This window comes from Cupressus sempervirens, chromosome 4 (genome assembly GCF_028749045.1).
Source record: "Cupressus sempervirens isolate cs-2001-9-10 chromosome 4, ASM2874904v1, whole genome shotgun sequence".
In the NCBI taxonomy this organism is placed as follows: Eukaryota; Viridiplantae; Streptophyta; class Pinopsida; order Cupressales; family Cupressaceae; genus Cupressus; species Cupressus sempervirens.
Genome location: NC_143121.1, coordinates 795795314 through 795820330, shown reverse-complemented (window position 1 = coordinate 795820330; position 25017 = coordinate 795795314). Strand labels below are relative to the sequence as shown.

Here is a 25017-nt window from a genome sequence, read left to right as displayed (position 1 = left end):
GATACCAAATGTTTTAATTTGCTCCACTATGAGCCTAGCGAAAGCACGATCTCATCTTTCAAGTTCATCTTTACAGTCTACCCAATAGTCTTCAACAATGGTAATGTGTTTGATCGCACTTCCAATCTACAACACATCCCTCATATATCCATTTAGATCAAACATAGGTCGCACGACCTCATACGCCTCCAATTTGTATTTCATCTTGAACACTTTGAGCATACTATTTGCATCAGAGTAGGACTCACAACTGTAAGCTCCAACTTTCATAGGGAATTCATACCCTTTCTTCTTCAAGCTTTCGCTTAACACATTCACCTACACTGCCTGCCTCACAATCTCTATCAACACGATCATATCATTCAGGTACCTGGGTAGCTTCAAGGAGAATCCATCAAAAGCTGCAAGATGCAAATATGAGAAAGATGAGAACTAGATAAAATAGTTCCCAAATTGACTAATAGCCACCATTGCCTTCAGGCTGAACCTCCTCTCCAGGCATCTTTGGAGTTCCCTAAAAATTCTCATTGTAAACGTGTCATTAACTTTGACATATTCAACATAACTATTTTCTAATTGCAAACATGGAAAGAACTCATAACATTTCACATCATCCGGAAAGTTTTCTATTCTTGGAAGGCTTGGCCACAACTATAGAGATGCTAGCATATAAATCAGAAAGGAAGATATATAAAAAGTGTTGTAAAACTTCATGGTGTTGAGAGCTTTGGATAGATTCTCACTTACCTCATTGGCCCAATCAATATACTACATATCTAAACAAATAATTTACACCAGAAAGAAATATTATTCAACAAAATGTAGAGCCTCTACCTCACTTTTCAATCTATGCAGGAGAACCAAGATGTCTACAATCTCAAGTTTGAGATCAGTACCAAATAGAGTTTTAGGGACCTTACTCTTGGCACCCTATGGCTTTTGAAACTAGGATTGCATGATTTCTTTCCTCCACACCATCTTCTTCAAGGAGAACTCAGAGACTGCTCCTCCTACTATCAATTCTGAAACTCTTCTCATTATGGAACTTAGAGGCAGTTCACTACAATTTTCCTATCAATGGAGATTAGCACTATATGATCAGGTAGCAGAATTTTTTTAGTATCCAGGTTGTAGTGATTTATGCATTCATAAATCAATTATGAAGCTTGGACTGCCACCACGAAACCAGCTACCTCCACTAGTCCACTTCCTTGGAGCTTCTCGGTAATAGGATGAATGGACTTTGACCTCAACCTCCTTTGGAAATCTTGCATATCATAAAAGTGGAGTGAAGTATCTGTGAAGTTCTGCAATGTGGACTTGATCCCATTTAGCCCATCAAACCCCACAAATTTAGTTGCCATTCTATTTGAGAATGAAGTAAATTGAACTTTGAATTTAGATGAGGCATAGAGAATTGAATTTGCAAGCATAGAAAATATGAAAGTGTTGTGCAATTTAACAACATAACAGCTCAAGAAAAAGTGGTAGTTTGAAAAACTATTATGTTTCCCTCTATATAGAAATCCTAATTCATCCATTAATCTTTAGGATCTACGCCACACGAATGAATTAAAGGATAAATTCATTAAATCAGTAAATGTGTGAGCTTCTAACAGACATTTTGGTTTTTTTTCACTATTTTTGTTGGCCCAATGATAACTTTCCTTTATTTCATGCTTACCTTTCCATTTTCCATTCAATTTCGGAGAATTAAGAATAGAGTACTATGTAAGGAAATATCTGCCTAGCCAAATTCTACTTAGTATACCTTTCCAACAATGGTTAGACTATTTCCATTGACATCTTAAGATACCTTGTGTGTAATTCATGACCCCAATCTACTTATAAAGTTGATTTCTTTATGAATGTGAAAAATTGCCCTCACGGGTTGAAAACCCACCAAGGAGAAGGAGATTTCCATTTTTTTGCCCATGCTTTATTTACACTTTATCTTTTGAGTTAACATTTCCTCTAAGTTTGGAAAATATTGAAAGGACTATGAAAGTCGAAGGGGGGCCCACTTCCTTGTCTCTTTCCTTCACAATTGCCTTTGGTGAAAAACAGACTTCATGGGTCGAAAGCCCGCTGAGGAGAAGTCATTTTTGGGTTTTTCGCTAAGGATGATTCTGAGCCTCGTGATGAAACTATAATAAAAATGGGAATTTTCCATAAAGCAACTCGTTATCTTCTTACCTTAATGTGTAAGCCTCATTCATTAATCTTTGCAGGAAATTACCTTCATGGGTTGGAAACCCGTCGAGGAGAAGGCGATGCTCAATTTTTCACAAACTTCATTCTTTCACAGGAAAAACATGATAAGCCACAAACAAGTTCAGCTTTGTGAATAAGCTACCCATAGACTCATGACATCAAGGAAAAACCCACCTGGCCATAAAATGTGGGAGAAGGGAAAGATGGAAAATCTGATGGAGACTCTTTTCACCTAAGGGGAAAAACTAGACCTAGACATAGCTAGACCAAACTAAGACACAAAAATCTCCACTTTTGCAAAATGGATACAAGGTGAAAAGTGGGGCAACATTGAGCAACTTTGCAACTTTTGAGCAATTTTTGCTCTTTACATCTTTTGGTCAAATGGGTCCATCTAGGACTATTCAAGGACCCTAGTTAAGATTCTTGGGATCTATAAGGTAACCAAATACCTTAGTTGCACATCCCTGACAACTTTTAACCTATTGAGCAACTTTTGACCAACTTAGGAATTTGAATGCTTCCCCATGTTGAAAACTTTCTAACATTCCAAACTATGCTTCCCCATGCTCAAATACCTAACCATGGGTAGTTACAACTTCCCAAACTATCATTTGCAACTTTTTGCAAAAATTGCAAACATTGCTCAAGCAACTTCGCAACTTTTGAACAATTTTTGCTCTTTACATCTTTTGATTAAATGGGTCCATCTAGGACCATTCTAGGACCCTAGTTAGGATTCAATGTTTTTATAATTATATTCAATTGAATGTACCAACTAGATCTAATCTACATTTTAATGTCTCAAGTATTGCCTTGTGGTCTGACTTGCAAACCTTCCAAAGAGTCTTATTATGTGGTTTTCCACCATATTTGGTCAAGTGGACATTTGATGCGACAACAAGGTTTGAATAATGAAGAATCTTCCTCTTTGTTTTCCAATCCTCGAATAACCACAAGTTAGGGTTCTTCATAGAATATCATCTAAGTCATGTGTTGGTTACAACTACTGCACCTATATGGTACTCTAAACCTTCACCATTTATAACCGACTAATCCAAATTTTTTTGGCCTAGACACAACAACACAAATAATAATATGTCCCTTCTTGATTGTCTTTAGATGCAATAACAACAAAAACATGGCTTGTAGTGATAAATGTACAAAATGGGGTAATTAATTTAGCAAATACTTAGGTAAAAGTTATAAAGTTACATATTGAATTTACAAAGATATATATTATTAGGTTGCACTAGATCACACAAGCAATTAAAATCAATAGATGAATCCATCTCTACCATTTCTAGTGCTTGTGGGGGATGATAGGTGTCAATTAGGTCCAAAACCCGTATATCCCATTTGTCCACCCATTTAGTCAACTCACACTCATCTCAATTTTTTTCTACACATTATGGACAATAGCATGCCATTTTTTGCGTGTAGATACTCCATGAACTTGCATCAGAGCTTCTAAAAGAGTGCAACTCATTTGATCTTGTTAATGTGCAACAACTCTCATATGGTGCAATGTTAGTATTATCTATCAACTAAAAAAATCTATAACTGTAGACTCACCTTCCTTACCTAGACCTGTTGTAGCATTACACCACTAGAAGATGAATTTTGCATCTGTTAATATTGCTCCATCTTTGTACTTTAGTTCTTCATGACCTAAGGCTCTTTTGATGCATGCACCTGCACCATCATGCTCTCCCTTTCCATGACCAACCTCTATGAAATTCTACATATAATCAATTCTAGACAACTTGTGCATTCTGCTCAACTAAGAGAGCATCTGTGCATTCTTGAATTGAGATGTGCAATTATCTAAAAAAATAATGTGTTGGCAATATGGTATGCCCCTGTTAGCCAAATCTCCATAAAATAGTTGAAAATAACCATATACAAACTTTGTAGAATGTGATCGATCATTGCTGATGTAAAAATGGTACTCCCTCAATATCTTTCTATCATCCTTTGTACTTGTGGGTGAATACATGAATGTTATCTAAACAAATATGGAAACCTTTTGAGAAGTATAATACTTTTCTTGCACATGATTTTGTGATTGTAGTGTGTAGTTCTTTGCAAATTCTACAATCAAAATAATGGTATCTAGTGGATATGTATCCTTGCACAACTTAAATTGCAAATCCACCCATCAAGCTCTATGTATATGCCTTGCATACTCATAAAAAATCTTTTCACAAAAAATCTTCATGAACTCATACATTGGAATCTTTTTCAATGACTAAATCAAATCTTTTGCCCTATTTCCCATCTTTTAGAGCATATGTCACTATCTTATATTTTTTGTAATCTGTTATTTCATTTTTAATTGCATGTGTACTATCCATATGTTTTCAAGTTGATAAAAGTTGCAAAGAACCACAAAATAATCATGTACCATCCAAGCATGACATCTTGTAAAATTGTTGACCATTCCCTATTTCAAATAAAATGTTAGATATGAATTCCCTTGAAGATCTAGGTGGCTCATTCATGTCACAATCTTGCAAAACAAAATTAGAATGCAAAAACACACATATATTCCTAAAAACATCAAAATGGTTAGAAAATTCAATATGTATCCTACAACAACAAGTTGTGCATGTGTGATTTATCTTCACATAAAAAATGTTTACCCATCTCAAAAAATATTTGACTTATTTGAATTTGAGGATACATACAAATAAATTTTGCAAAAAATTGTGTCTAAGTTGAGTCTAAAAAATGTTTCTCATATGGGTCACAATTTTGGCTACCAATCCTCCTTCTTACAACATCTATTTGATTAGGGGAAATACGTGTGTTATTTGTTCAAAAATATTCAGTTAATGATTTCAAAGATTCACTAATTTCTTTGTCCTTTCACAGTAGTCTACCGCTAAATGTCCATAACTCATTTTTTTGTTGGATCTTCCAATCTTTGACGCCCTACCATAGCTCTCCTTAGAGTTCCTTTACCAATTTTCAATGTTTTTCTTATCTTTATCATGATTCGAGCTTTCTTCCTTTGGGTACTTACTATTGTCAATGTAATTACACATCTTGTGATATTACTATCTTTGGTGTGTGATTTAGAACCCACTTTGTCATATGCACTCATTAGATTCTTTACAATGCTTTTTTCATTTGAATCATCCATCATTCTTAGCCCAAGAATTTTCATGATGTGCCTAAATTTCAAATTCCTCATCATTTCAACAAATAATTGGCATTGACCTATAATATTTAATTCTTCAAGGAATAATCTCCACATACGATTAACTTTTTTTTGACAAGTACGCTTGCTAATCTTGTCAAGCATTGATTTCAAAATGTTAGTATCAATATCAATCAAATATTTTTGTCTTCTAAAACAAATTCTAGAAGGTGTTATAATCTCTTTCATTCCCTCAACATTTTTAACATCAACATAAGGTTGAGTATTTTGTGTACCTTGAACTGAAGTTGATGTGCCTTGGCAATAAGATGCAAAAGATGGAATATCACCTACTGGATATGTTGATGTTGTGCCTTCAACATGACATTATGGTGTGTGTACATCATTATATGTAAAAATTAGCATCTCTTCAACATGAGATGATGATATGACTCCAATATTGGAAGATGATGTAGCTTAAAAATTCAATTGTCTTCTTGAGCATGAGAGTCTCATCATTCTCTTTGTCTTTCCAATTCTTCCTCTTTGTTTCTTTGTATCAGTGGTTCTTGTTCCTCTTTGAAAGACAATTCTTCATTATTGCATTACAATTTTCTTTGTTCACATAGCAGTTTCATTTTATCTCTTTTAATTGCCAAATCTCTCTCCCTCTCTTTCGTTGTTTGAGTTTTTGGTTTCTTCCTTGGCATGATGATGATTTCTATTTGTCAAATTATTCAAAAATCTAAATTACTTACAATTTATAAATTACAAATCATTCAAATGCATATACAAATTACAATTATTTCAATGAATACACAATATATATTAAACAACTTGTCAAATTTCTAAACATTTCCATATAACAATTCATTCAAACATATAAATTTCAATGAATTCACTATATATTAAACAACTTGTCAAATTATAATGAAATTTGTCTCAATAGAATCAAAGAATATATTAAAAAGGACTGGACTAACATTTTCTATAGAAAGAATATTCAAAAAGCCTTCAAATAGTGTATCCAATGATTGAATTTGGTGTTTGCTAGCTTCCAATAGAATAAAAGAATGTTCAAAAAGCCTTCAAATAGTGTATCCAATGATTGAATTTGGTGTTTGTTAACTTCCAACAACATGAAACCTATGTTTTATGTCCAAACAACATAATAGACAATAGACAAAAAATAGAAAAAGGGTCAATAGAGACCCAAGCTTTTTTTATAACCATTTTTTGGTGCTTCTAGAAATGGGGACCCCCTAGTAATTTTTTTGCTTTCCTAGATCCCTAGTCCGGGGTCTAAGTTATTTTTTGGGACTCTTCCTAGAGTCTAGGTCTTGCCTAATACTCTACCTAAAAAACCTAGTTGTTAGATTTGCTTGAATTGGACGAGAAAGTTGTTTAAGAGGTCAAGGTGCACACTAGCACACCTAATGCACATGCGCACCCACCACAGGTGTGAAAGTGCACTAGAGGTGGAAGTGCCCATGCGCACCCTTTAGAGGTGCGCACCTATGCACCTACACACATCGGTGCTCATGGTCCTAGGTCCATAAATACCCAGGATTACCCCTCCTGTCTTTCATTATTCTCCTTCAATCTTCCAAAGCGCACCTCCACACCATAAGAGGTGCACTAAAACTCCTCTCCTGCACACAAAGCACTGAATTAACCAAAGAAAGGAGCACACCTGTGCACCTATCATAGGTGCGCACCTTTATTTTCATCTTTAAAACATAAAAAATGCTAACAAACTCCTAAGGGAAAGGTGTGTAAGTGCACACTTTTCATCAAGATCCAACTTAAAGTACCTAGGTAATGGTGTGCATATGTGCACCTAGTCAAGGTGTGCATTTGCACACCATTGTTGACCTTTTTTAACCATAACACAACTAAAGGTGTGCACATGCGCACCCCATTAAGGTGCGTAGGTGCATACCCTTAACCTTGCAAATCTAGTTGTCACCATTGCACATGAAATGTGTACAGTAGTACACATGCGCATGTGTGCACCCTATATGGCTGTGTAGGTGTGCAACTACATGCAAATGATTTTTCTTGAGTCATTAAGCAACCTACTACACCCATCAAGGTGCGTAGGTGTGCAAAAACTGCATAAATAGAGCTAAATGAGGGATTTGACTACTTTTACGAGCATTTTGGGGTTCCAGGTTTGGGGCTTTAGCAATTAGGGTTTTGTTAGGATTTAATTTTCACCCTTCTAGACTAATGTGTGTATGTTTTTTGCAAATAAAATGGCTTCCTCATTCTCCTTACTTGTAGAGAAGATGGCTCCAAAACTAGTTGTTTTCAAGTTTCAAGGGGCACCTAAGAAATCACACTTTCAAGATGCACATTCAAAGATTAGAGATGCGAAATTGGGACATATAGACTAAAACACATTCCTAGTACTTTGCAACAAGCCTAAGGAGAGGTCCTTGATGATCTTAGCACTTTTAAGATCAGACTTGATCAACATGGCCTGACATCCCACATCAGTACAATCTTTTGAGCTTGTCATGGCCTTGGCAGAGAATTATGTGTTAGAAGAAAGAGTTGTGAAGAGTATGATAGGGGAGATAGTCTTAGATTTAAGACCAAGGAACATTGAGAAAGTCTTCCATCTTCCAAGAGAAGATCAATATGTGAAAATTACTTAACATCAAGTAGAAAGATAGTATAGTGAACATGAAAAGGAAGCTAAAGAGATCATACAATTTTCATTCTTGATTGAGAGAACACTAGTGGGAAGAAGACCAAGCAATGTAGCTATGACTAGAGGGTACATGAAGGATGATATCAGACACTTCATTGTGCTTCTGAGTAGTGTTATGGGTCTACCAATAGCTGGGCACCTGAATATTTGGATGGTACATTTCATCAAAGATCATCATAACAACTAAAATGCCAATTAACTGGGCTACAATACTAAGTGAAAACTTAAATGAGCAATTGGTAGGAGTCAAAGTTGACCCCAAATTTTGCATGACATCATACTTGGTGTATTTATTGGTGGCAAGGACAATTGACTATCCAAGGTTGTATAAGAAAGGAAGCATGCAAGATGCTAATGCTTGGCCTTATGCGGTATATCCCCAATTGGTAAAGAAGAAGCTCTCAAATTAGAGCAAAGAACACAAAATAGTCAATGATGTTGTTCATTGAGGGTGATTATGCCAAGAGGATGTCAATAGAGGCAACAACAAAGATTACAAAGATGGGTGCCTATTACATCCAATTTAAGACATTCACCTACCTAAGGGTAGTAGGTACAACTGTGAATCCAAAGAAACTCCCATGATATCCATTGAATAGGCTCATTTTGTTGGAGATTGTGAGACTACTCACATTTGCATATGACAGAGTGAGGAAATATCATGAGAAGACCTGAATATGGCACATCACTATAGGTCCATTTGAAGTTGAGTGGAGACAGGATATCCTGACCTTTGATGTAGAATGGGATCAATATCCCTTAGAAGATTACAACTATCTTTGTCCATTTTTTGATAATATTGGTAGGGTTCAACTTTTGGTAGGGAAATAATTTGTTCATGAAGATGCAATAGAGGATCATTGGATGAACGCAATAGATGACTATGATATCCAAATTAGGGATTACTATAGGATGACTCTATATCTGGTGGGTAGTGCCTTGAAGATAAAGATCCACTTAAGGTTGTCCAACAAGACACTCAAGAGGTCTTGGATCCCTTATACAATTGTGACAAGATATTTGATAGGCCAATCATGAACGTAAAGGTTAATAGGGAAGAGAATGCAAATATCAATCACAGGGCAAGACATATAATCCAATTGACAAAGGACTGGATCAAGAAGCCCTTTAAGCTGGACTGGTTCCTCAAACTATAATCTGTTAGGCCACAATATGCCTAAGAAAGGGTAAAGGTGCAAAAATAATAGTACCAACTTTCCCTGTGCAATCTGCAATCAGGCCAGAAATGGTATATAAGCATGACAAGGAAGTTGGTTACTTTAGGGCAGACAAGGGGAAGAATAAGACAAAAATAGCTTCTCCAAAGCAAGCTAAGCCCAAAGTTGAAGAACCTCAACAGGAAGAGGTGACTCAAGCCCAACTGATAGCTCAAGCACCTGAGAACCAAGAGCCTCAAAATGAAGAGGTAACTCAAACTCAGGATATTCCACAAGTGCCTCTACCAACACCAGAAAAAAGAATAGGAACAAGCCCCAAAATAGGAGGTATCCCCACTTGCACAAGAGGAACAAGCCTCTCCTTCCCCTGCTAAGAGAGCTAGAGTGGGTCCTATTGTTAGAAGGACTAGGAGGTAGAAGATACAAAGACATGTTATACCTATTCCTCTAGTCTTAGAAACTATCCATAAAGAGAATGAAGAGGATGAAGAAGACAATCTCTCATTGAGTCAAAGGACATGCTTGGCAAGGGCTTCCTAGGAAGAGAAGAGGAGAAGCTCCACCATCATGCCACCATCTATTCCTAGGCAACTTATTGAGGTTACAACTTTAGAGGATGAGTGGCAATATTGGATAAATGAGCAAGAGGGGCAAGGAAAAAATATCTTCAAAATATCTGATTTCAACTTTATGCCAGTAGGGACTAAAATGGTGGTTGATAAAATATGAGATAAATCCATGAACCAACCTTTGGGAGAGGACTGGAATCAAATGCCATCTCTACCACAAGGATATTTGGGTACCTCAACACCACCATTTCAAGATTTGTCATATTTGGACAAAGGATCAGCCACTCCCCTTCCTCCTATCACTGAAGAAGAGAGAGAAGTGTGTGAAGAAGAACCTGGACAAAGACTAGCCAATGAAGTATCCAAGGAAGGACAAATACCTAAAGAACCTTAGAAAACTTCTCAGATATAGAGGCTAGGACTTTCGATACTATAGATGCAAGGACACCAAATTTAGATCTCTCTAAAAAGGAGAAGACTCTACAAAGGAGTGATAAGGGAAAAGCGCTTCCTAGGAAAACCTCTTCTTCAACCAAGTACTTGTCTCCTATGGGCATTACACTAGCCTGGTTGAAGAGGGAAGTTATGGTCTGACAAAAGTGATAGCTAAACCTGAATGAAGAGGAGAGCATGGATGTGCTAGTAGAAGCCATCAAGAGGCTTGAGCCACTTATGAGTGATGCACAATGTTTGACATTCATAATGAAGAATAGAGATCATGACCTACATGCTCACATAGCCATTCCTCCTCCACATGCTAAGATCAAAGATTTGACTCCTAAGGACTATCAAATTACATAAGTCTTATTAGAAAAGCCCATAGTAGACACAACTAAAGTAATGATCACTATGGGCATTATATAGGTGTTCAAGCATTTTGATGATAATGAGAATGAGTTAATAAAGTTGCACAAAGAAAATGAGCTACTAAGAGGATATTTGCACAGAATTGTAGGTCCATTGGATCAAGACCACTTAGAGGTTACTCTCATTGCAGCACTAGAAAGGAGAGATAAGGGGACTATCCGAGTTGATTCATTTTTGAGAGCATGTCAACAATGGCATGAAAATTTTGAGCATAAGGGTGTAGAGATAATACAGGCTAATTTGAACCTATTGCATAATGTTCATTCTAATGTGGAGAAACTAGTATCTATAGTAGACTAGGATTTTGGGCTTATGGACAAGGTACATACCTGGGGAAAAGACCTTCAAGTACTCCAAACAATAAAAGGTCAAAGGTATTGTACACTCACGAAAGTGTATACAATTGATGAGATTGATAAACTTGAGGATTGGATCAAGAAGATAGCTGCAGAAAATAAGGTCATGGAAGAACTTCATGGAGATATTCAAAAGTTAAAAGGCCAGTCTCAAGAGAAAATTTTGGTTGCAGATTTGTATTATGATGCTATTTCCCTTGAGATTTTTGAAGATGAGTAGAAGATGAAGCTCAAATCAGTACAAGTAGTGGTAGTATAATTCCAAAAAACTTTCGAGGATGTTTCGTCTAATGAAGATATTAGGCAAGCATTCAAGGTTGAAGAGGTATTGTTGAGACTTGATGCTAGACTTGACAATTTTGCTGAAACTTGAATGGATATTAGTAACTATTGGCAAATAGTTAGGCATAAATACAAGGCATTAGATTTACTAGAAGCTTCCCAAGTGATGGAGATTATAGAGAAATTCAAGAGCAAACATCTAGACATTGCTTTGGTATAAAGGGGAAGAAAACCTAGAAGCTAGAAATTCAGTTTTGACACTTGGGAAAATTTTAAAATTTTTGAACCTGTTGTGTAGGTGCACTATTCTAGAGGTGTGCCAATTTTTTTGAAGAAGCTAGAGGTGCGTCGACAATGAACTACCAGTTCCAAATTTGGAGCTTTTCATGCATCAAAAATGCATTTTGATGACAGTTTAACTCCTAAAAACATTCAAAGAAGGCCAAGTTTCCATTTTTAGAGCTTCTAGTGACTCCCAAATCCTCTTATAGCTTCCTTCTTCTTATCTATTGTTTCTTTCTTTGTTTTAAGACATGCAAAGGCTCATGCACCCATTAATTGATATAAACAAAGGTGGAGTCCTATTTTAGCACCATTTAGAGAGTCAGTTTGTACATAATTAGATTTTTTTTATTAATTTTAAGCATATATTTGCATGAAGAGATCTCTCACTCTCAACACAAATTGAGGAGATGATTTCTTATAAATTGAGGAATGTAACATGTATTATGGGTCGTTATTTTGATGCAATAATATATGCGTTTGGTGCCCTCATTCTGAGCGTAGTTATTCTTCCTGGAGTGTGTTATTTTTGTGGATTCTTGTTCATGATAATAATGGAGCCAATAGTTTTTTTGTGTTGCTTTGCTTGTTCAATATTTTAGTTTTGGTGTTTGCCACATGTTGATGAATTCTATTGATGTCCAGAGTTGGAGAGAAAATCACCCTATTGTTCCTACATAGCTTCTTGTCTCGCATGAGCACACTTTTCGTGGCCTTGTGATTTGATAAGAAGTGAAACATCTTTCAATTTTACTAAGTTTCCATCAATGATTGCATCCGTGGAATTTTGGAAGCGTTGCTCCTATTTTCATTGGTTTCCTACCCGATCTTTTCAATAATTTAACTTGTAGATGTGTTGTTACCATGGTTTATGGTTAGGAATTTCCTTTTTATGCTATTTATTGTCATCTTTCATTACCTTATCTTTGTTATTTGCTTTGATAACTCTTGGTTAAATTAGGAATTAATATAGTTGCATTGTTAGATTGCATTCATTTAGAAACAAAAAATACCCCAAAAATATCCTTTTTGGTGGTTAATTTTGAAACAATAAACATATTGATCATCTTATTCGAAATTGGTTCAAACCAAAAAAGGTCTCTTTGTGAACAAATACATTTATCTTCAACTGAGTGGATTCCAATAGGTTGCAAGATCCCCTAGAATGTTGGAGTTGATCCTAGATTAGCTTTTCAAGAGAGGAGTTCAAAAGGATTGTCGTTAAGCATCATGCAAAATGATAGCTCAACACACACTATGTGAAAAATCTATCTCTCCCTATCCCACCTTCTCCCATCCCATACTCCCTCCCTCTCTCTCCCTCTTTTTGTCTCTCCCTCCCTCCCTCTCCCATCCCCTACTTTCTCTCTCTCTCTCTCTCTCTCACACACACACACACTCTCTCTCTCTCTCATCCCCTACTCACTCTCTCTCCCATACCCTACTCTTTCTCCCTCATACCCTACTCTCTCTTACTCTCTCTCTCTCTCTCTCCCATCCCATACTTTCTCTCTCCCTCCTTCTCTCCCAACCCTACTCTCTCTCCCATGCCCTACTCTCTCTCTCTCCCTACTTCTCTCCCAACCCTACTCTCTCTCCCCCTTATCCCACCCTCTCACATCCCCTACTCTCTCTCTCTCCCCATATCCCCTAATCTCTCTCTCCCTCCCTCCCTCTCTCCCACCCCTACTCTCTCTCTATCCCCTATCCTACCCTTTCACATCCCCTACTCTCTCTCTCTCTCTCCCCCTATCCCCTAATCTCTCTCTCTCTCTCTCTCTCCCTCCCTCTCTCTCCCATCCCCTTCTCTCTCTCTCTCTCTCTCTCTCTCTCTCTCTCTCTCTCTCTCTCTCCCCCTCCCTCTCCCTCTCCCTCTCTCCCACCCCTACTCTCTCTCTCCTCCCTATCCCACCCTCTCCTATTCTCTCTCTCTCTCTCTCTCCCTCCCCCCCATCCCACCCTTTCCCATCCCATACTCTCTCTCTCCCCCTATCCCACCCTCTCCCATCCCCTACTCTCTCTCTCTCTCTCTCTCTCTCTCTCTCTCTCTCTCTCTCCCATCCCCTCTCTCTCTCTATCCCACCCTCTCCCATCTCTCTCTCCCCCCATCCCACCCTCTCCCATGCCATAATCTCTCTCTCTCTCTCTCCCTCCTGTCCCCTACTCTCTCTCTCTCGCCCACCCTCTCTCATCCCCTACTCTCTATCTACCCCTATCCCACCGTCTCTCTCTATCCCACCTTCTCCCATCCCCTACTCTCCCTCCCTCCCTCCCCCCTCTCTCTATCTCCCTATCCCACCCTCTCTCATGCCCTACTCTCTCTCTCTCTCTCTCTCTCTCTCTCTCTCTCTCTCTCTCTCTCTCTCTCTCTCTCTCTCCCACCCTATCCCATCCCCTACTATCTCTATCTTTATCTCTATTTTTTTTTCATGTATCTATCTTGATCTTCATCTCCATATTTCTCTAGCTAAATCTCTCTCTCTCGCTCCTCTCTTTTACTATACATTTCTCACACACATCTCTCTCTCTCTCTCTCTCTCTCTCTCTCTCTCTCTCTCTCTCTCTCTCTCGCCCTATCATACCCTCCCCCATCCCCCACTTTCCCTCTCTCTCACTCTCCCTCTCCCATCCCTTACACTCCCTCTTTCTCACTCTCTCACTCTCTCATCCCCTACTCTCTCTCTCTCTCTCTCTCTCTCTCTCTCCCATCCTCTCCCAATCCCACCCTCTCCCATCTCCTCTCTCCCCATCATCTACTCTCTCTCATTCTCTACCCTCTCTCCTTCCCTCTCTATTGAAATTTAGGCTTACAGAGTGCGTGCGCTCTATAGCACATACGCACTATGTAAGCCTAGATTTAAAAATGCTTTAAGTAGTATGCACACACTATTTAAAACTTTGGATTTTACCAAGCCTAAGGCTTGATTTTGCCTTGGGGATCCAACCCAAAGGTTTGGAGTTTCTAAACTAGTCTGTGTGCATGCATTCTATAAGCTTGAATTTAAAAATGCTTTAAATAGCATGCACATGCTATTTAAAGCTTTAGATTCTACCAAGCCTAAGGCTTGGTTTTGCCTTGGGGATCCAACCCAATTTCTAAACTAGTCTGAGATGTGTTTTGCAACAAACATACAAAAAATGATTGATTTTTCTTGTGTGCTCTTCTTCAAGTTTCCTTGTGGTTGAGCTCGATAAAATTAGGTTACATGACATTGTAGATCTCTATGTTAGCTATATAATCATATAATTTATTTTCAATTTGAACTATTTCAAGCCTTTCAACTATAATTTCTTTTGAATGTATGTCCATTTTCTGTCAAAAATCAACATGCACTAATTGGGGTGTAGATTTTAGCTCGTTCATCAAATTTCACAACAACTTAGTTTTTTAGAAAATAGACTCCATTCTACACAGTTTGGAAAAAAGAAGTTTTGATTTTAGATTAGTTTTCAATCATATCATTTCTACGAGGAGCACATAGATATTTCATGTTTTTGGGATGTGTGCAATTGAAAAATTCATTAAAAAAATATACATTATAAAATTACCCAAAAAATCTGGGATAAACTACATGGTGTTAGGTAACTTTTGACTAGAGCAATTAAAGAATTTCAAAAAATAGTTATAATTTTAGGGGAGCCACAGTTTGCACTATGTTATGATTTTTTTAAAAAAATAGTACCACTTTTTGTGGCCCCCTTTTTTGAGGACCTAAAACTAAACCATTTTGAACAAAATTTAGTAGTTTAGAAACTAGATTCAAAGGACTACTACTTTTGTTTTTGTCATATATTTAAAATTTTGAGCGTAACTATCTTCAAATTATTGTCGAAGTTCATAAATTATTGATTTAAGAAAAAAAGTGGCCACTTATACCCCCTTTTGGCACCACAACTTGGTGCACTTACCCAATTACAACATCATGATATATAAAATCATCACTAAATATAACATCATCAAGGTACTCATATGACATATAATCATGATTTATACATATAAACTCATGTAGCAATCATTAGTATGATATCAAAACACAACAAGATCATAATGTTCCACTAAAGTACAACCTCATCAACATCATGTATCAAACCAAACATGAAAGTAGGAAAACAAAATAACACAATCACATACTTGAACAACATAGTGACTAAAAGTCCAAGTTGAGGAACATATCGACTTAAAGTCGGTCTCATAAAGGCTAACACACATAGTCACTAGTTGAAGTCCATTGACCAAGTGGACAGAGCCATAACGTCACATAAATCCTGAAAAGTATGAGTCTCAAAGGTTGGGTTGAGACAAATTTCATATTGAAGAACAATTGAAATGCATTTCAATTTCTTAAAGACACTAAATAATAAAATTCATATCTTCATCATACAAGTCGTCTCTACATGCATACAATGCCTTCAATACTACTCACTATAGCTCATTTGGCATGATAAAGGAGTTTGACTAAGATAAACCCATTCACTTATCTAGTTGATAAACTCATAAATGGATCTTATACACCATTTTGAAAAGCTCAACTATTTAGAAGATGAAAGTGATCAAACATATACTTTCTCATATTGATCTTGGTAGATCAAGTTTGTAGTACTTTAGAACTTAAGACTGGCCTCATAGTTCTTATAAATAGACTAAAAAGTTTTTAAGATGACATGAAAAACTAAACAATTATCATAGAATGATATTTAATTATTATACATAGCAAAATTATAAAACCCAATAATCATATCCTTATGTAAATTTTATATATTTATCAAAAATATTTATCTCATTAATTATATACTTATTGCAGAATATATTGAATCTATAAGACAAATCCAAAAGCTACTACTGTAAAAACAAATAATTTTAGGGGAGCCACAGTTTGCACTATGTTATGATTTTTCTAAAAAAATAGTACCACTTTTTGTGGCCTCCTTTTTTGAGGACCTAAAACTAAACCATTTTGAACAAAATTTAGTAGTTTAGAAACTAGATTCAAAGGACTACTACTTTTGTTTTTGTCATATCTTTAAAATTTTGAGCGTAACTATCTTCAAATTATCGTCAAAGTTCATAAATTGTTGATTTAAGAAAAAAAGTGGCCACTTATACCCCCTTTTGGCACCACAACTTGGTGCACTTATCCAATTACAACATCATGATATATAAAATCATCACTAAATATAACATCATCAAGGTACTCATATGACATATAATCATGATATATATATATAAACTCATGTAGCAATCATTAGTATGATATCAAAATACAACAAGATCATAATGTTCCACTAAAGTACAACCTCATCAACATCATGTATCAAACCAAACATGAAAGCAGGAAAACAAAATAACACAATCACATACTTGAACAACATAGTGACTAAAAGTCCAAGTTGAGGAACATATCGACTTAAAGTCGGTCTCATAAAGGCTAACACACATAGTCACTAGTTGAGGTCCATTGACCAAGTGGACAGAGCCATAACGTCACATAAATCCTGAAAAGTATGAGTCTCAAAGGTTGGGTTGAGACAAATTTCATATTGAAGAACAATTGAAATGCATTTCAATTTCTTAAAGACACTAAATAATAAAATTCATATCTTTATCATACAAGTCGTCTCTACATGCATACAATGCCTTCAATACTACTCACTATAGCTCATTTGGCATGATAAAGGAGTTTGACTAAGATAAACCCATTCACTTATCTAGTTGATAAACTCATAAATGGATCTTATACACCATTTTGAAAAGCTCAACTATTTAGAAGATGAAAGTGAACAAACATATACTTTCTCATATTGATCTTGGTAGATCAAGTTTGTAGTACTTTAGAACTTAAGACTGGCCTCATAGTTCTTATAAATAGACTAAAAAGTTTTTAAGATGACATGAAAAACTAAACAATTATCATAGAATGATATTTAATTATTATACATAGCAAAATTATAAAACCCAATAATCATATCTTTATGTAAATTTTATATATTTATCAAAAATATTTATCTCATTAATTATATACTTATTGCAGAATATATTGAATCTATAAGACAAATCCAAAAGCTACTACTGTAAAAACAAATAAATACACAAAACAATTTTTATTTTATTTCATTATACTCAATAACTTTAAAACTGCCTTAACAAAGGCTATCTTTAATAAAACAAAAAGCATAAAAAATCAACCATAGATAACTGCTCGAATCATGTATCATTCTTTTTATATATTTTTCAATACATAATTTTCAAAATGTTGACATGTTACAATAATGTTTCTAATACTTTTTCAAAATTTCTTAAAAGCTAACCTTTGATGCTATCATATGTCATACTCTATAAATATTTAAAGGAGACCTATTACAAATTTTAAATCACATCTCTCTTTTAGTAAATATTTTATTAAAATTGTTAAATATCTTATTCGGTGAATTCCTTTATATGTTTGGGCTAGGAGTCCTTTTTGCCGGGAAAATCTCCTTTTTCACATAAGAATTTTCGCAGTCAATGTAACTTATATATCGAGGGAATGAAAGATTTCTAATAAGGCTAAGACAGCCTATTGAGACCCACACATAGGACCCACCCATAGCACCCACCGAAAATAGGAGAAAAAGAATCTACCTGTAAACTTTTGATTAACTCGTCTCTACGTCAATAAATTTTGATGATTAAAAACATGTTACAGATTCGTACCGGGTTCTTCCCACGCTTGCTTTTTTTATTGTTAGTATTATTATTATTATTGCTATATAGCCCCCTTAAACGAAATGACAAACGGCTTGGTGGAGGCCAATCAGAAGATAAATCTATATTCCAGGGGATGTCGAAAATAAATCTCTCTGCCTATTACTGTGCATTGTCGTGACACCATCCATACACCGTTTTAACAACATTCTATTATATATAGACATAAAATTGGGTGCCCAGTTTGGAGCTCTTATTCTTTGATACAGCTTTGTGAGAGCGGCCCATTCATCATCATCTCTTTACAGGTTTCATGGATGCCCACTTTTTTCCTTTCTTCTTTTAAAAAGTCATTTGATAAGAGATAAGAATTTTTACTGTTTTGCTTTTGTGTGCAATATGAATTTGGCCTTGACTTTGTAAAGCTGGATCTGTGTAGTTAACGGGCCATGGTGGGATTTGGGTGTAGCTATATTATTGGGTGCTCAATTATACATTCAAATTCAGATCCTTGGGAAGCATATTGATTGATTGATACAGAACTTTGTTCAGCTGAAATGAGTCAAATAGTTCAGCCTTGTATTTTTGGTAGGCATTTCATTTCAGTTTTCTTTGACATTTTTTGTTGTTGCACTTGATGTCTTTTATCCATTGTAAGTCTGTTTGGTCAAATTTTAAATCTGTTTTTTGATGTTTGACTAAAAAAATTGAGCTGTTTTAGCTAACGGAGGCATCCGTGTGAAGTTCTGAATCGATGGTTATTGCATAATCCTAGGAAACTGGCATTAGATCTTTGTTAATGATTGTTTTCAGCTTTAAGTAACATTTGAGATAAGTGCACCGTTTATGTTTTTATTAAGAAATGTTTAGTTTGGAGTTGGCTTCAGGTGCGCTGTTAGATAACTTGAGGAATCAAAGCATTTTTGAGAACCCTACTGGGTTTTTAGGAGTAATGTTTAGGTCTGGAGAATTGCCTGGTCTTTGATTAATGATGGTGTTGGCCACCGTGCTGGAAACATTCTACCCAGCAGAGCTTGGTCTTTGGGCATTCTAATAAGTGTGGATAGCATTTGAATCCCAGGCATCAAGAATTCAATTCAATCATAGAAAAAGACTAGGTGGCCCAATAAACATGGAATTGATGTTTGGCTCTCGTGACAAGAATGATTCTGTTACCCTTTTGATGGATTGCCAAAAATTCTCCTGATTTGGAAATACTTTACTTTTTTTTTTTTTTCTCCTGCAAGGATCTCATGTATATGACAAAGAATTTTCTGCATATAAGCATGACTGCAAGTCTACATCTCTGGCCTTTTATCTTGTTCCATGTGTAGAGATTTCTTTAATAGAATGATGGAGACAGTGTTATGTTGACTGTTTTCTTCCCCTTTTGTAGACGCAAACAGCAAATGAAGTCTGTGCCAATGACATGGGATCAAATTTGGCTGATTGCTGTTACTATTGCTATTTGTTTGCAATATTCTTGCAGCTTTGGCATACATTCCCTTCAAACTAAGGATTATGTATAATGGATAAATTTATTTTCAATATATGTTTCCTTTCCTTAGAAAAACAACACCTTTGTTATCAAAGTTATAGATGGAAATCTTTTTACATCTTTTATACGATAGCTAATATCTCCTCTTGTGGTTGTTAAGATGAACAACATTAACATCTAGATGCAAGGTGGCTGGCGGATATCTTGGTCAGGCAGAAGAAACTTAAATATTTTCGAATCAATATTGCCAATCCCTTTTCCTTAACAATCAAATCCCTCTAAACATGGAAAAAGTTTGACCCAGACTGTTTTTTTAGGTATGCTAGAGGAGTTGTATCTTCTTCCATCTGTCATTTAATAGTGTGTCACTTTATCAAAATTCTGAATATGCCAGAAAGTTTTTTAAATATCTTCATTATATTTAAAATCATAATTTTTTAATTTCTGCTGGTTTTGCATTCAATATAGTGAAACCAAAAACCTTAATTGTGACATGGCTTGGAGCTAACTTAAGGATTTTAGCACTTCTTTTCCATGGCTTCAGATAGCCTTTCTTTTTCAAAATTTGACCGTACTGTCAAGATTGCTCTGTTTCTTCAATGCCTTCAAAAGTCAATGTTTATTTTAATTATTTTTTTTCTATTAAAATGAAATGCCAATGCACTTTTGTATCCATTAGAGCCTCTTTACCATCTTAAATGATACATCAGAATTGTTTAACAGCCATTTTACACGGCACAAATATTTACAGTGTTTTTCCCCCCTTCCTGTCACCTTTCAGTTCCTCTCCAGACGGGTTGAAATACTGGAATATGGTTGATAATTTGAGCTAATTGGCTTTTTAAAACTCTATAGCATGGTAACTGTCAACTGGAGTGCTTGTTTTGCAATCATTTTCATTTTATATCTGTGGCATGTTATTTAATAACCCATGATACCATTTATTTATGGTTTGCTTTAGGGATAAATCATATTTCCCAGACTAATATGATACCTAGATTGATCTAGATTTGATAATTCATTGATAATCGGCCAACTCTGAACAGCAACTGTTGCAGTCATATTTTTGGGCTCTACATTATTAATATTTTCAGCTTTAGATGACCCTTTCCTTGCTTATTTGCCTCTTTCCACTCTGCCTATGTCTTTTATTTGGAAAATGAAATTACAGGAAAGATCAGTGTAAGCTAAATAGGAGGTCTGGTATACATATCATAATCTTCATGCTAAGCTTACCTTACTTGGCCCAGAAATCTTAAGAGTGAACAAAATATGCCCAATATTTGTTTTTGAGGAAAGTAATGACTCTGATCTTCCTGAACCTTTCTATAGCTTATCAGGGTTTACCTATCTTCACTAGTTTTTAGATTTTAACAAGTTTTTGAATGTTTATGCTAACATTTTGACAGTATCAGTTGTACTTTTATCTAGTATTCACTGCATGCTGTTGATGGATTGACCATATTTACATATGTTTTCACATAGACAGATTGCCCTTTTAATGAAATTTTCCTTGTGTTTGAAGGTCTAAAAACTTCTTTTAGATAACATTCTGTTTGTTTCTAGCATGGATATCAAAGAACCCTGTGATATAGCGTCTTCTTATTTCTTTCATCATACCAATAACACATGAAATAAATTTCGCTGCAACATACTTTCTGTATAGGTCTATTATATTTTATAGTAAAGCATTACTTTTGTTTCATTACAAGTTTGAATCATCATTTATAATCTTCCTTGAAACAATAGAAAGCCGAATATAAATACCAAATTTAATTTGTTTGCATATATGGCTATGTTGAAAGGAACATTTAGTCAACATGTTTACAGTAGCTAGCATATGCTACAGCATTCAGCTTACTCTTCAATCCAAATTATAGTAATTTATTTTATAGATATAGATGTTTTATGACTTAAAAAAGGCTTTCGTTATTTTATTTTGCTTCTCTTCACTAGCCTTATGCAATCAACTTAAGCTTCAATTTGAGCACTCTATAGCAATTCACTTTCTAGTTACATATGTTCTATGAAGTAAAATGAAACTATAGTAATTGTTTTTGCTTCTCTTTATTAGCCTTATGCAGTCATTAACTCATATCTTCGCCAATGCATGCAGATCATGTTGTGCCTGGTTATGTGCAAAAGAAGTTACGAATCATGAAGTGGCTTAACAAGATATTCAAAGGTTCCAATCACAGGATTTCTGAGGGCCAATATCTTGGAGCATTTGGAGAGGAAAATAGGGCTTGGGATGCACATTCTGGCTCTTTGGTAATTTCGAACCACTTTATTTACTTTTCAAATTTTTGCTTGTCATTGTATGATTTTACTTATCACAGATTATCAAATTTTGGGTTCTAGATTACTGTTGGTTACTAAAATGTAATATGTAGCATGTAGTAAGTACTATTTCACTTTTAGGTGGATGAAATAAGTAGCTTACTCTGTTGCAAGTTTCTTAACCAAGAAAGGAGCAATCAACTTATCGCATGATATAGCTAGATTTGCATCTATTTTGTATACTTTAACAACTTTTGAACACCCCTGTATTCTTTTCTCTCTACATATTTCCCAACTAAGGTTTCTATGAAAATGAAGGCCTAAGTATTGGTATTCATTTAACTATATGTCTACTTCAGTAGAGTATAATGGAATCTATTCTGTTTCACTTTAGCTAGTTAAGGGAATTAACTTATTCCAAAGTGAACTTGCTAACCAAGAAAAGAGCAAGCAGTGCGCTTTTTTCGTAGATTGGAAAGTGTGAGACAAAATTAGGTAAAGACTTTTGGGTCGTTTTGTAGAACAATGCGTGCAAAGGTATTTCCTCAAGCTATTTTCTATACTTAATTTTTTCCTCAGTTATCACACAATATTGTCTAAAGGATGTTGTCAAAGTAGGAAGTCAGTTTCTCGTTACTTGGAAATTTTATGGCTTTCAGTGAGGCAACTACAGACCAATTTGGATATAAATTTGTCTTGGTACTTGGTCAATTGCATTTAGCCTTAAGGTAAAGCTAGTGCCAAAAGCCTTATTACCTTTTTATTGTCATACATGGATGCATTTTCATCAAAACTTCTTGAAAACATTGACCTAAAATGTAATTGATGTAAATCAATCTCCATATTTTGTATTCCTGATCCTAGATAAAGACAAAAGGAATAAGAAAATATTTTTTGAATATGTTTTCTGTACTTTGCATCTTCTACACTCTGCCATACCTGGTGGAACTAAGAGCTGAGTGTCTGCTAGAGGATATGAAGGGTTATGCATGCTTGGGAGTATTTTTTGGGCTAGTTAGGCATTTTTGTGACCCATGGTTTATGTCTACTGTTTATGGTGCCGTTTATCTGTTTTGTATAGTGATTTGCCTAAAAATACTAGCATATGGATTAGGATTAAGCTCAAGTGAGAATTATCTTTTTGTCTTGTGACAGTAAGCGAGTGCTTTTTTTTTCTGATTTTTTCCCCAAATGCTATCCCAGGGCAAATAATTTTTAATATTATGAATGAGACATTATTTTCTTTCAATTGCATTTAAGATTCTGCTAATTGTGCTTCTCCTGCATAGGTTTATCGGTATTACTTATCTTTAATACTAGTGCCCATAAATGATTAGAAGCAAATTATGGGGTATGTGCATATCATATCGTCCATCTTTGGTTTAATTTTAAATTAATGATTCTAAGGCAAGGTACCAATCTTATAGAAGAGATAGAGTGCAGCAGTTTATGGCGTAGGACATTGTCACCGTCATTTTGTTTTTGATATGTGAATTCTAGCTTTAATGGACACCAGCCAGTGACACCACAAACAGGGCGGTGACATCCCAGTACTTTTAAAGACATTAAAGTTTAAGGACCCACTTGAAACATGCTTGAGCAACAAAGTAGTACTTGAACTTGGTACCTATTGCTAACAGTCAATAGGCATGTCATTGCACCTGCCACCATCTGCCCATGCATGTTGCCAGTTGTCTTTTTTGAGTAATTGAATGACAAATATATAATTCCACATCATTTATTTGGTATCTTATTTTGGCTGTAAAGAACTCAGTTGTACTTCAGTTGTTTTACCCTAAAATTCTTAACTATGGTTTAGATTGCACTTGGAAATGGAAATTCACTTAGTCTCTTTAATGTCTCCTACCTAGGAGGCTGCCAGTTCCCAACGATTTACAGATAACTATACATTGACAATTAATGATTCATAATACATTTGACAGTTAACATATTCAAACCTACTTTCTTACTTCTCCCCAAACTCAACTCTGAGGCCGGCAGGGAGTACTTGTTATAGGGCGCTCAGATACCTATCTACAAGTGGATTTCCTCAAGGTTTCTAGAACATGTATTCATACCTATCTCTGAATTATGCCCTCTGGGTTTCAGAATTACATGCCTAGCCTTAGCCTATCTTGGGATTCACCCACCTTGTGAGCAATTACTCCAGCCATTCCCTGCAACCTATCTGCACCTCAAAAGGTGCTATAACAAGAGAATAAGGGATATGCTATGATTATATCAAGTCTGAATAGATTATGCATGATTTATGAATATAATATGATAAATAACATATGTGTGTGTGTGTGTTTGATTTATTAATGTAACTTGATACCAATGCTGCATCATATGCACTGGACCATATATTGGCCCTTAGCCTTATTAGCTTTCAAATATTATATTTTGTAAAGCCATACTAAATCTCACCTTTGTTGTTACAATTGGTTGCCAGCTAATGAATAGTGACATATTGGTCTGTGAATGTAATCTGAAATCTACTGCTGATATTCAGATTATTATGGTAAATCGATGTTATGAAATAGAGGAGACAAAAGCTCCAATTATGGATTTACAAAGTCTATGTTTCTAAAAAGAAACAGTTTGAACTAAAGACAAAAATGGAAACTATCTAAGATGACTGAGATGACCATTAAAGAAATAGTTTTAATACCCTCTGTTAATGGTCATCATTCTAACTGCCCAACATAAGACAATCTACAAGTATTTTAATCACAAATGCATAGAAGGCTGCCCCCCTTTGGTCACAAATGCATAGAAAAGACTGCACTTTCTCATCAGAATGCTCTGCAAAATAAACCTGCTACTGAGACTCTCCCTGATTTTGCAAAACTTTTGCAAATGACTGAGATAACCAAAAATTTGCCAACCTGATCATCATAACATTTTGCTCCTGCTGAGACCCTCCCAGGATCTGCTAATTGTTA

At 35.6% G+C, this 25017-nt stretch overlaps 1 protein-coding gene across 5 annotated transcripts in view; it reads left to right on the top strand.

Moving 5' to 3' along the window:
* The first annotated feature begins 18540 nt into the window (after window positions 1-18540).
* Window positions 18541-25017, top strand: part of LOC149563787 (LIM domain-containing protein HDR3-like) — a 52535-nt gene continuing 46058 nt past the window's right edge. For 2 of the 5 annotated variants that reach the window (XM_089826915.1, XM_089826914.1), the window contains exons 1-3: window positions 18541-18602; window positions 18734-18882; window positions 21909-22063. In XM_089826915.1, the coding sequence (XP_089683041.1) occupies window positions 18852-18882; window positions 21909-22063 (186 nt within the window). In that variant the 5' untranslated portion in view covers window positions 18541-18602; window positions 18734-18851. Of the gene's footprint in view, window positions 18603-18733; window positions 18883-20087; window positions 20110-21908; window positions 22064-25017 lie in introns of those variants that run through there. The other 3 variants (XM_089826918.1, XM_089826916.1, XM_089826917.1) reach the window with 2 other exon arrangements.